Here is a 13,066-nt window from a genome sequence, read left to right as displayed (position 1 = left end):
AGAAACTCAGCTACATTACTCTAATAGTATCCCCGTGTTAAAAATCTGAGCCTTTGTTCAAGATAGGGATTTTAAAGGTTTATTTTGTCTTTTTAATTCCAACTGTAGGCGATCGCCTCTGAATGTGCATACCATTCTTTACAATTTAAGTTATTTCTGAATCATACGTGTGCACATCCCTGGTCCTGCTCTCTCATACCCTCAGTCTGCCTAGGTTTACTAAGTAAACTCGATAAACGGATGCTAAAATAATGTTGACTTTACATTTACATTAGAAAATTACAAAATTGTTAACCAGGCCTTTTTTAAACATAAGAAAAGGGGTACAGAGGATTAAAGAATGGCAATGAGCTCCAGACAATACAAATACCAGATTGTCATCTTCCCAGTACTGTATCCCAGATGTCACTGCTACAATTCCTCACAGACCACATGATGACAGAGGGAGAATCAGCATATTTCCATGATAAATGATATAATAGATATTCTCAGAGGGGAAGGCTCCCCTTTGGGGAGAATGAGAAGAACTCTATGAGATGTTATGGTTTACCTGCTCTGGAACTTTCATGTCAGGGAACAGGCAATATCCAGAAGACACCTATCAATATCAGTTTACTACATAAACTTCCTCACAGACCTGACTTGTAGACTATGCACCACCAGGCTATTCTTCCCAGGTTCATTAGCCTTCTAGGTGGAAAAGGTTAGGGAGGACTTTAATATTTCCTTATTATACTTCAGTGTAGAATATGTATCTTGCAGAATGTTTTTGCAGGATGGTTTTCTGACTAACCAAAAACAGTAGCCACATCTAAGCCAGAGCATCACATAGCTCTGGTGTTTCAAATCATTTCTATCTTCACGGTCTCACCAGTCACTACAAGCATGGCTGTAGTAAACAGTTCTGTTCTACACTCAATTTATGGCACTATTTCCCCCCCCAAAAAAATGTATTTGTCTTTCTGCAGGGAGGGAGGGAGGTGGCGCTACTTTAATGCCATAGCATAAGCTCTAGGAAAAGTCCACTCTGTCCCCACACACAAGCAGCCACAACAGTGTAAGAACTGGTATCCCCAGGAGCAATTCTCTATCAATACAAGATGAAGGGAGTTAGATAAATGCCTTTCTTTCTTTCTTTCTTTCTTTCTTTCTTTCTTTCTTTCTTTCTTTCTCTCTCTCTCTCTCTCTCTCTCTCTCTCTCTCTCTCTCTCTCTTTCTCTCTTCCTTCCTTCCTTTCTTTCTTTCTTTCTTTCTTTCTTTCTTTCCAAGACAGGGGTTTTCTGTGTAACTCTAGCTGTTCTAGAACTTGCTCTGTAGACCAGGCTGACCTTGAACTCAGAGACATTCACCTGCCTCTGCCTCCCAAGTGCTGGGATTAATGATGGACAATTCCAGGATGTATTCTGTCATCTCCGATCATGACAGGACTGCCTCAGTTTCCTACTGGTAGAACCAACTTGAGGCTCAGACCACTAACTCTTTGATTCTCCCCCTTCTCTTGCTCTCGGGATCATGTCCCAAATAAATTAGCTGTATGCAAGTCCTTCCTGTCAGATACTCCTGTCATGATGCCTCAAGTTGACAGAATGCAGACCTTCCCACCCTTCCTCTGCCCTTCCATTTCTCCACTCTCATCTTTCTCCACAGGAGATTTAAAGTTTACAGAAGTGGTGAGAGTGAAGTGTGCAAAGAAAGGTGAGAAATGGTTCCCCAGCTCAGAGGCTGCAGCCACCAATGCTGAGTCAACCTTGATTTCCACTGGAGCGATCAGAGACCTGAAAGCCTGTGAAGGATTTCACTCTAGTCTTAGGGCTGCTGGAGTGCTTTACCCCAAGTGTGAACTTGATGTTTAAATACAAACAAGGCAATAGATTATTTCTAAAGTATCTCAAAAGTATGATTTCTCATAAAGCATAAATGCCTTGAGAATACAAAGGAAAAACTCTAAGATACTCTCAAATATGAGTACATTGTAAGATTTTAAGTCAGCCAGAAAACATATTTGAAATAACTGTATGGTTTGTTGGCTTGAAAGAATCATTCATCTGAGCTCCAAATATTTGTTCAGTGAGTGAACATGAGTCTAACAGACCCAGGCACCCCAAGAGCAACACTTTCGATTTTATAATTTGTTAAATTTTAAAGAGAAACTGTCTATTTCACTTCAGTTCTTTGATTTGTGAACTAGAAAACATAAAGTAGGCATTCATAGATGTAAGAAACTTACGATTTTACTTTATAAAGCTTCTAAAATCTGCTGTTAACAATGCAAATAGACTGAAAATTAAAACATGAGTGCTTTGAAATGTTTGAGATTATTCCCTTGATGTTTCATTTAAGTTTTTGTTTTGTTGCATTTATTTTTTTTTAACTGAAGAAAATTCAAATTGTTAGGAATCTTCCCTATATGAAGCAATGCAAATATTCCATCATGTATTTCATCCTGAGTCTTTAAAATATGTTTCAAAACAATATCTGTTCTAAAACTCTACTTAAACCCAACTCTTAGGAGTCATAAGAATGTAACTCCATGTCATTAAATCCAACATAATTAATACATGGTAAGTTTACTGTAGTGGGATCTAACTTTTGCAATGTGTTATCCACTAACAATGCCTATTAGCTGCCTTTTCCATAGACAGTGATAATTTATAATGAAAATAAAAGCCAAGATCTACAAAAATCTTTTGTAGTACAGCCATTTAGCACTAGGAGAGCCATCTCCTCAGATATTAACAAATCCTCTCAGTTTTGAACTTTCAAAGGAGGTTCAGAAAAGTAAGTGGCTCCTGAAGGTCACAAAGCCAGACATGAAGCTGTAAACTGACACCAACTCTCTCTCTCTCTCTCTCTCTCTCTCTCTCTCTCTCTCTCTCTCTCTCTCTCACACACACACACACACACACACACACACACACACACACACACACTGCCCCCTTGAGGTCATTTGGAATTCTTAGCTCCATCCATGCTAGAAATTACAAATGCAGTGATTTTATTAAGAAAGTGGTTTTAAGAAAGTGGTTTTCCTAGGATATGTATCACACTGTATTTTTTCTGTCAAGATAGAATCAGCTGGAACACAGAATTTGAAATCAGACAGTAGTAAGCAAGACTATCATAACAGAATAAACATAATGATATATTAACAGATTACCGTAGACAACTGCGGCAGGAATCTCACCGGTGCCTTGCCTTTTTCTTTGCCAGATAGTTTATCCTATGTGGGGGGGAAAAACTGTTTACTTATTGTTGCTAAATTTAATTCACCCAGCCAAATTTTACATTTTCTATAAAGTCAACCACATATCATCCAAAATATCCTAATTATCCATATCCATATCATCCAAAATAACACAAATTACTGACGGTATGATCTTATATTTAGAAATCTTATAAATATACCAAGAAACTATTAAAGCTATTAGTTCATTCAGAAGGTTGTAGGATACAAAGTTCATGCATACACGCTTTAGACACTATAGTACACAGTCCAAAGTTGAAATTGAGAAACAGTTGGGCTGGAGAGATGGCTCAACAGTTAAGAGCACTGGTTACTCTTCCAGAGGTCCTGAGTTCAATTCCCAGCAACCACATGATGGCTCACAACCACCTGTAATGAGGTCTGGTGCCCTCTTCTGTCCTGCAGGCATACATGCAAGCAGAACACTGTATACATAATAAAAAATAAATAAATCTTTTTTTTTTTAAAAAAAAAAAAAGAAATTGAGGAACAGTTTTAGGGCTGGTAAGATGGAGGCTCATTTATGGTTTCTATTGCCATGACAAACACCATGGCCAGAGCCACTTGGGGAGGGACACCTTATTTGGCTTACGAGTTATACCCCATCATTAGGGGAAACCAAGGCAGGAACTAAAACAGAGACCATGGAGGAACACCACTAACTGGCTTGTTCCTCTTGACTTACTCAGCCTGCCTTGTTATATACTCCAGAACCATCTGCCCAGGTATGGCGCCACCCACAGTGGGCTGGACCCTTCCACATCAATCAAGAAAAACGCCCCCATGGACTTGCCTACAGGCCAATAGGGGCCTTTTCTCAACCAAGTTTTCCTCTTTTCAGGTGGCTCTAGCTTATGTCATGTTGACAAAATTAATTGAATAAAATTAAAACCACTTAACCAGGACAGATGGCCTTGCAATTAAGGCCCTTGCCACTAAAGCCAATAGCCTGAGTTTAATCGCCTAGACCCCCACAATGGAACGAAAGAATAGACTTCTTTAGTTGTCCTTTGGCTTCCCTTGGTGTGCCCAGGAATTAATTTGGAAAGAAAATGAAATGTAAGATGTTTTAATTAAGCTATAAAGAAAGTATCATTAAAGAAGATTTGAATCTGGGGTCTCAAAGTGCTAGGCAAGCACTCTACCAGAGAGCTGTATCCCCAGGCCCCAATGGTTTGTGAACAGGAAAATGCATCTGCTTATGACAGTTTCTATGATGGCTTCATCTGTTTTCGACAACTTCTGTGATAGTTACATTCTTTGCCCCAGGCTGAACCTCTACCGTTTTCCTGCTCTGTGATGGAGACGGTAGATTATATATAAGGGCATCATCCGAGGGCTTAGTCTTCTAACTTCCGGACAGGAATAATCAATGCTCTCATTGCATCCCAAATTCCTGACCACCAGGAGAAAAGGGAGTTGGGATATTTATGTCCAAGTTCTGTGGTTCTGTGGAGCTGAATCAGCAGTTCCCGACCTTTATACAGTTCCTCGTCTTGTGGTGACCCCCAACCATAAAATTATTTTGTTTCTACTTCTTAACTGGATTTTGCTTCTGTTATGAATCGTTATGTGAATATTTGATGTGCAGGATATCTGCTATGTGAACCCTGTGAAAGGGTCGTTTGACACCCAAATGGGTCACAACTTAGAGGTTGAGAACTACTGTTCTAAAGGAAAGCTTGCCTCACCTCGTGTGTGCTCCCTGAACCCCACCGATACCTCTGCAGAAGGTCTCTTTCTAAATATTCCACGTGTTTTCTGTAGGAACTTTTGGTGTACATTTATATTCCACAATGAAATTGCTGAGCAGTCTAGTTCCTCCTTGAGTAGTCAAGTCTAGCTTTGTATTCAGATTTTTCTGTCGGTTTTCATCTACTGGCCTCTTAGAAGAGATATTGTAAAAAATTTGTTATACAACCAAAGCATTAGCCATGGCAAGCAAAGGTTTCTGTTAAAGTGACAATTTTTTTCCTGTTATGTTGACAATAGCTTCTCAAAATGTGATAGGGTTATTAGACATGATGTCGTGTACTTGTATCCCAGTACTCGGGAAACTGAGACAGGAGGATTGTATGAGTTCAAAGTCAATCTCAACCACATAGTAAGACTTTGTTTCAAGAATAAAATTTAACAGGCTAGTTAAAAACATGAGTGCCTCATGTTAGAGCTATGGTTGATAAAGCTGCCACTATGGCATTGGTCTTACAGAAAACTTTTTCACGGCTTCTTTTTGATGATATTAAGATGATATGATGAGGGGCTGGAGAGATGGCTTTGAGGTTAAGAGAGCTTGTTCCTTTTGCAGAGAGCCTGCTTTTGCTGGGCTCCGTCCCAGCACCCGCATGGCAGTGCACAGGTGTCTATAGTTCTAATGCCAGGACTATAATGCCCTCTCCTAGCCTCTCAGGACACTGCACACACAGTGTACACAGAGGCAAAACTCTCACGCACATGAAAAAATAAAAGTAGTTCTTTAAAAGAAGAAGGCAAACAGGATGACCATGGCAGATGAATGACAACCACTTGTGTGTGTAACTTTAAAAAGTGCTAAGCACGGCAAGGCTACAGCAGTTCCCACCCCGCTGCCTGCAAGCTACAGTCAGTTTGAGAGGACTTTCCTTTGAATAGTGACACTTTTAAACTCTGGAAACTTCTTCAACAGAATCTCTAAGTGTCTGGAGTTTGGGTTTTTTTTTTTTTAATACTAGTTTTAAAAATGAAATGAGCAACCGCAAAAGACTTATATTTCTCTTTAAATACCTAACTTAAGAGAAAAACCCAGACAGCTATCTCTGAAAAATGCCATGTCCCTCTCAACCTTCCACTAATGAGATGAATATGTTAAAACCTCCTCGGTAAATACGATTCTGCCACCTGCTCTCTTCTTCAAATGGAATGAATACATAAGCAAATGTCACGTTAAAATGGAATTTCCGAAAATTTAATCCATTCTATTTGTTTTGGATTAAAGTATAAAACTTTCATCTTTTCAAAAGGAAAACTGTACTCCAAATTAGCATAGAGGAAAGCATCAAGATGACTTTTAAAATTACAAAATCAACCAAAAAACGGGAGGAGAGAGCCCTCTGCTGCTTGAGACAGTGCTAAGAATCCCAGATGGTTAATAATGCCCATTCTCGTGGATTCCGAGGTTTCTCCAATGGAACATGGCCCTTCTGGAGGTTGTGGCAAGACAATCGCGTTGGTACCCAATGTCACTTTTAGAAAGAGGAAGCATGCTCAGCTTCCAGTGATTGTTTAACGGCTGCTTCTGAGCTCTAGCTGGATAGGTGGGAGGAATTATGGGAACTAGCTTTCCAGAAAACCACTGTACATTGCATAAAAGCAGTATTTTAGATTTGACAGTATAGACTGTGGTCCCATGGCTGGGCCAAAGACTGATTTGCCCATTAAGCAAAGGAGCTACTCAATTATGGATGGCAATGATTTGCGATCTTGTTAAGACGTGGGAGCACAATGCTCTCACACAGTGAGGTCTAGTGGATGCTCGGGTGTGTGTTGTGGTTTTTGTTTGTTTGTTTATTTTTTGTCACGTGTATCTGAAATTTGGGTGGATCTTTGCTCATTTGTTATTGTACCACTCGTGACTAATTATACTTTGATATATGAATCATAGCACCTGTTTCTTCCTTCTCAATTTATTATATGACTTTTCAAAAATTCTGAAATAAAATTTTCTTGAGCATTTAGGTAGCTATTACTGATTTGGTTAATAAGTTAGAGGCTTGACGTTGTCTGCTGTTAATCTATAACCTATATAATCTAGAACTGTAGATGTTATAATATAGATATGACATGTCTTTCCAAAAGGCTCACCGAGTTGAGGCACGGTGCCTGCTGGTGATGCTCATGAGGATGCTATTTTCATCTACACATTAACGTAAGCGTATGACGGAATGTGCTGTGGAGAGGTAGGACCTGGTTGAAGGACATGGACTTTTGGGGGTTTGCCTTCAGCATGCTCATCTTTCTCCAGCCTCCTCCTCAGGGCTCTCTGCCTTCTGGCTGCTGCGGGGTGAGCAGCTTTACTCCCCATGCCCCCCTTGCCTAGATGTAGTGTGTTGGTTCAGTGCCCAGAAACACCCAGAGCCAAGTGACCCCTACAACCTTGAGCCAAAATACACCGTCCCCTCCGTGACGTGCCTTGCTCGGCTTTGTCACAGCAAAAAGCCTGACCAGCGCAACAAGGGTTTACAAACTCTTTCTGTGCGTGTGTGTCTGTGTGGGTCTGTGAGTGTGTGTCTGTGTCTATGAGTGTGTCTTTGTGTATGTGTGTGTATGTGTATGTCTGTGTCTCTGTGTGTGTATGTGTGTATGAGTATGGGCCTGTGTGTGAGTGTGTGGGGCATACCCATGTGTGTGTTTGTATGTGTGAGTGTGAATATGTGTGTGTAGTATGTCCATGTGCATGTGTATATGTATGTATGAGTGTGTGTGAGTGTGAATGTGTGTGTACAGTGTGTTCATGTGTATGTGTGTGTTCGGTATGTCCACGTGTGTATGGGGGTGCCCCTGCCTACACACAGTTGCTTGCTGACTTACTACTTTGAGACGGGTTTCTCACTGAACCAGAAACTAAGCTGATGGGTGGGAAGTCCCAGCAATCCTCCTGTCTCTGCGCCTCACAGTGCTGGGGTCACAGGCAAGCTCAGTCACTCTGGGCCTTGATGTGGGTGCTGGGCATTTGAGCTTATGTCTTCATGACTTAACATCTAGCTCTTAAGCACTGAGCCATTTCCTCAACGCCTCAGTCACCTGTTAATACCATTTTCACAACAAACACAACTTACAAAAGAAAGCACTATGAAGTGCTGAAGAAGAAAAAAAAAGCTGAGTTAAAATTTTCAGATGGAGCCGGGCGGTGGTGGCGCACGCCTTTAATCCCAGCACTCGGGAGGCAGAGCCAGGTGGATCTCTGTGAGTTCGAGGCCAGCCTGGGCTACCAAGTGAGTCCCAGGAAAGGCGCAAAGCTACACAGAGAAACCCTGTCTCGAAAAAAAAACCAAAAAAAAAAAAAAAAAAAAAAAAAAAAAAATCAACCAAGAAAGACTTCTGTTTTCACAACTACTTATTTTTACAAGCTCTTGTGGCATGCACCTTTTATTGAACACCACAGGACTAACTGCTGTGCCAGTTTAGGGTGGGAGAGGTGTGGTCAATAGCGAGTCTCTGTCTCCTCAGAAAGAAGAAAGACTAAGTGGTTTGCCTAAAGTCACACACTTAAGAAGCCCACATTGACATCCCGCCCGGCTTCCTGCCACCCAAACACCCCGGGAGAGCAGCAGGGGTCGCTGTCGAGCCGCTCCCGCAGCTGGCGCGTCCCGGGGAGGAGGTGTGTTCCGTAGTTACCGGGACAGCGAGGTCCCGCGGTTGGGAAGGGAGCAGGAGGAAGACGCTCAGTACCCGGGGTGCCGCAGGGGTCGAGGCTGGGTCCCCGAGAGCCGCAGTCTGCCTGGCCCACCCCGGGACCCGCGACCCTGGCTGGCCGCCCCGCTCTCACCTGCTCGCTGCTCATGGCTGCGAGGACTTGCGAGGCGTGCACGGCCGGCCTGGATCGCTGCTGCGGGACCCCCGGACCCAGGGACAGAGGTGTGCACCGCTGGACAGCTCTCAGTCTCAGCTCTCTCTTTCTCGGAGCTGGGAGCTCTAGCGTCCTTGCCTCCCTTGTTGCTAGGCAACAAGCTGGCGGTTCCACTTCCGGTCATCGGGAGCTGCTTTGTGATCAGGCCCAGAACTTTCTGGGCGGTCCAGGAGAGTGGCTTCCTGGGGCCACCTGAGGGTGGTGGGCAGGAGGCAGCTGCGAGGAGCGAAGACCCGCTGATGACGAAGTGGGTCCTCAGACGTCTGCACCTTTCAACGAATCTGGGTGGGCGAGGTCCTCTGCCTTACTCCTTCCCTTAGCAGTTTCTGCAGATTGTTTTTTCCCCTCTGTGTAGCTTTGCGCCTTTCCTGGATTTCGCGCTGTAGACCAGGATGGCCTCGAACTCACAAAGATCCGCCTGCCTCTGCCTCCCGAGTGCTGGGATTAAAGGCGTGCGCCACCACCGCCTGGCGGTTTCTGCAGATTTCATTGCCAATGTGGACAAATGCAGTAATGAGAAGGCACTCAGGACCGGAGCCAGATGCATCGGTGTTCAGTTCTGTTGACACTAGAAAGTCAGCATTCAGAGATTCATTAAATCCACGCGTGATTGACTAGAGGAAAGACTCTGTGTCAGGACAGTACCTGAGGCGCGGGCTTGGGGCGCATCAGGCAAGCGTAGAGACAGTGCTGTGAGGCACAGCTCTCCTCACTTCTCCTGGAAGATGTGGACGGGATGTGAAAGCTGAGGTCTGAAGGAGGAGGAGACATGGATGCGCCAGGACTGCTCCAGGCAGAGAGAAGATCACATACACAAACCTGAGGCGTTGCGCGGCTATTGGAGGAACAAAGTCTACTGAAAAGTTTCTGTTTGTTTAGTTTTGTCTGGGTTTGGTTTTGAGATGGTCTCACTGCACAGCCCAGGCTGGCCGCAAGCTCTCCATCGTTCTGTGGCAGCCTCCCAGGTGCTGGAATCACAGACTTAGGCCACCAAACCTGACTGTAAAGTCTTCTGTTGAGAAATGGCAGGCTCCTGAACTAAAATTTATGTGACAGCTTAGGGGATCTCGAATGGCCCAAACAATATTTAAAAAGAATGACACATTTGGAACTCTCATATTTCTGATTTCAAAATGTAGTACAAAGCTACAGTAATGGAAACGATGCCTTTTCAACAAGCGATGGTGAGAAAACTAGATATCCACAAACATGAAGGAGACAACTGATGTCATGTACAAAAATGGACTCACGTGGATAACCTAAATGTAAGAGCCAAAACTTTTGTTTGTTTGTTTGTTTGTTTGTTTTTTGAGACAGAGTTTCTCTTTGTAGCTTTGGTGCCTTTCCTGGATCTCGCTCTGTAGCCCAGGCTGGCCTCGAACTCACAGAGATCCGCCTGCCTCTGCCTCCCCAGTGCTAGGATTAAAGGCGTGCGCCGCCGCCGCCGCTGCCGCCGCCGCCGCCGCCGCCGCCGCCGCCCAGCTTAAAACTCTTTAATGAAAACAGAGGGAAGGCTTCGTGGCATTTGATTTCCTTTTGCTTTTGTATATTTACTTTACTGAGGAGAGCATGGGGAGGTCAGGGCACAGCCTCAGGGAGCTGTCCTGCCCTCCTCCTACCATGTGTGTTCCCAGGACTGAACTCAGCTCATCGGGCTTGACAGCGAGTGTCCTAACCCTCTGAGCCATTCCACTGGCTCGGTGACATTGGATTTTGTGATAACTTATTAGGTTGGCACCCAAAACAGCAAAAGAAGCCAAACACACTCAACCCTATTCATGTTTAAATCCTTCGTGTAACAAAGAACACTATCAGAAGACTAAAACGCCAAAGGACCTCAAATGGCAATACCATCCCTAAAATGGAATAAGAACAATGTTTTACAGATTTTATACCCATGTTATACAGATTTATACCCAGAATATTAACAAAGACTAGCAAGGGCACAGGGAAACTAGAACCCTGCACACTACAGGGAAGTGTGACCTGGTATAGCTCCTAAGAAAAAAAATCAGCTTGACGGTAACTCAGAAAAGTAGAATCGCCACACGACCCAAACATTCTACTCAATTAGCAGCTAAGACACAAGCAAATGTGGGTACACCTATCAGGAATGTCCATAATAAAGTGAAAGGAACCCAAATGTGTGTACATGGAGTAATAGATAAAACAAAATACAGTATATTCCAAAACATACTACAACATGGATGAACTGTGTCGACATTCTGCTAACAAAAGATAGGCCCCACAAAGGGAAAAATATTGTGTTATTCTCATCATATGGCATGTGTGGAGCAGTCAAATTTATATAGACAGAAAGGAGAATGGCGAGTGCCAGTGGCTGAGAATGAAGAGATCTTGTTTGATGCTACACAATTTCAGTCTTACTAGATGAAAAAAAAAAAAGAACAGCTTCGCAGATGGGTGGTGGTAGGTGCACTGTAAGATGAATTGCTAAACAGTCTTATTAATAAAAAACCTGGAGCCAGATATTGGGGTGAAAACTGAGAGATCAGAGGAATAGGGCAAGCCACAGCCAACCTCACCTCGCCAACTCCTCAGCATCCAAAGAGAGCTACTTCCTGTATACCCACGCCTATATGCCTTTCTGTCCCTGCCATCTCACTTCCTCTCCCCACCAGTAACATCACTTTGCTCTTTCTGCCCAGCTCTATCACTTCCTGTCTGTCTGTACAGACCTCCAGACCTCTACGGTTAACTAGTGTTGGGATTAAAGGCGCGTGCCACCATGCCTGGCTCTATTCCCAGTGTGGCCTTGAACTCATAGAGAGCCGATGGATCTCTAATCTGAATGCTAGGATTAAAGGCATGTGCTACCACTACCTGACCTCTATGTTTAATATAGTGGTTGGCTTTGTCCTCTGATCTCCATGCAAGCTTTATTAGAGCACAAATAAAATATCACCACAGTGCACAGCCATTCAAGAGATTTAATCCCACCAAACTATGAACTGAAACATGATTAAATGGTTAATGCATAAAACATGTAAACTATTTATATATAAAACTTCAAAGATTTGCTTTAAATGTCCTTAAAATGAAAGGAAAACTAGAGAAAAAAAAGAAGAGGAAAAAGGAAGAAGAGAAGGTAGAAAAGAAAAAAACAAGAGGAGGAGGAGGGGAAGGGAGGAGAGAGACAGAATGGGGAAGAGAAAATGAATGAGACTGGGAGGAAGGGGTGGGGGAAGCAGGAGAGTGTTGGTTACTTTCCTGTTGTGGTACGACAGCCTGGCCAAGGCAACTGAAGAAAGAAGTTCATTTGGCTCACAGTTGCAGGGGGATAAGAGCTCATAATTGTTGGTTACGCTGTGGCGCTGCTCCTCATGGCTGGCCGCCATGCCGGCAGAGGAGAGTGCTGATTGGAAGACTCACAGCCATGGTTACCTTTTTAGAGCTTTATTGGGGGGGGGAGAGGGGGACAGACGGAAGGAGTGGAGAGGAAAGAGAGGGACGCACAGAGAGCCCACGTGCTTTTTAGGCTGGGACACCGTCGAAGGCTGATGATGTAATTAAGGACCGAATCCTTACGATAATGGTGGAGCAGAGGCTGGGCAGCTGGAGCAGAAGCTGAAAGCTCCTCTGACCACGCTGCACGCACGAGGCAGAGAGAGCAAACAGGAAATGGTGAGTCTTTAAATTCTCAAAGCCTGCCTCCAGTGACCTCCTTCTTCTAAACTCTCCCAAAGAGCACCACCAATTGGAGGCTCCGTGTCCAAGTAAGTGAGCCCATGGAGGACATTCTTATTGGAACCGCCCCCAGAGAGGGAAGGAGGAGAAGGGAGAGGAGGGTGAGGGAGGAAGGAAGGAGGAGGAAGGAGAAGGATGAAATAACAATGATGATGACCAAATCACACATTCATTTTAGAAAGACCACCCTTGCTTCCACATAGCAGAGGGGGGGGGCTATTTCAAGAATTTGGTGTGGAAACAGGAACTGGGATATGGCAGCAGTGGAGAATGGAGTAGAGTGGACAGAATCAGAGGTGTCCAGGAGACGGTTCATTAAGATGTAGATGTAGAACAGGACGAGGTAGGTTGACGATCACTGCTGATACCCTAGTGGATGGCACTATCGTTCTGTAGAGAAAAGAGGGGGGTAAATAGACTTTAAAGAGAGAGCGAAGACTCAAGGGTGGCCATGTGGCCTGTGGGGTAACTGTAGGACATGGGAGTGCATATCTCCCCGCTAGATACTG

General features: G+C 43.9%; 1 protein-coding gene across 1 annotated transcript in view; it reads right to left on the bottom strand.

The window, feature by feature from the left end:
- Dnah7 (dynein axonemal heavy chain 7) overlaps positions 1-12,208 on the bottom strand; it is a 257,191-nt gene extending 244,983 nt beyond the window's left edge. The window contains exons 1-5 of the mRNA XM_037210456.1: positions 12,139-12,208; positions 9,495-9,601; positions 8,959-9,118; positions 8,769-8,836; positions 3,158-3,220 (exon numbers count right to left, since the gene is read on the bottom strand). Coding sequence (XP_037066351.1) covers positions 3,158-3,220; positions 8,769-8,836; positions 8,959-9,118; positions 9,495-9,601; positions 12,139-12,208 — 468 coding nt within the window. The remainder of the gene's footprint in view (positions 1-3,157; positions 3,221-8,768; positions 8,837-8,958; positions 9,119-9,494; positions 9,602-12,138) is intronic.
- Positions 12,209-13,066: the final 858 nt, after the last annotated feature.

This window comes from Peromyscus leucopus, chromosome 13 (assembly GCF_004664715.2).
Source record: "Peromyscus leucopus breed LL Stock chromosome 13, UCI_PerLeu_2.1, whole genome shotgun sequence".
Lineage (NCBI taxonomy): Eukaryota > Metazoa > Chordata > Mammalia > Rodentia > Cricetidae > Peromyscus > Peromyscus leucopus.
The sequence above is the reverse complement of the archived record's forward strand: the minus strand, read 5'-3'. Positions and strand labels throughout refer to the sequence as shown.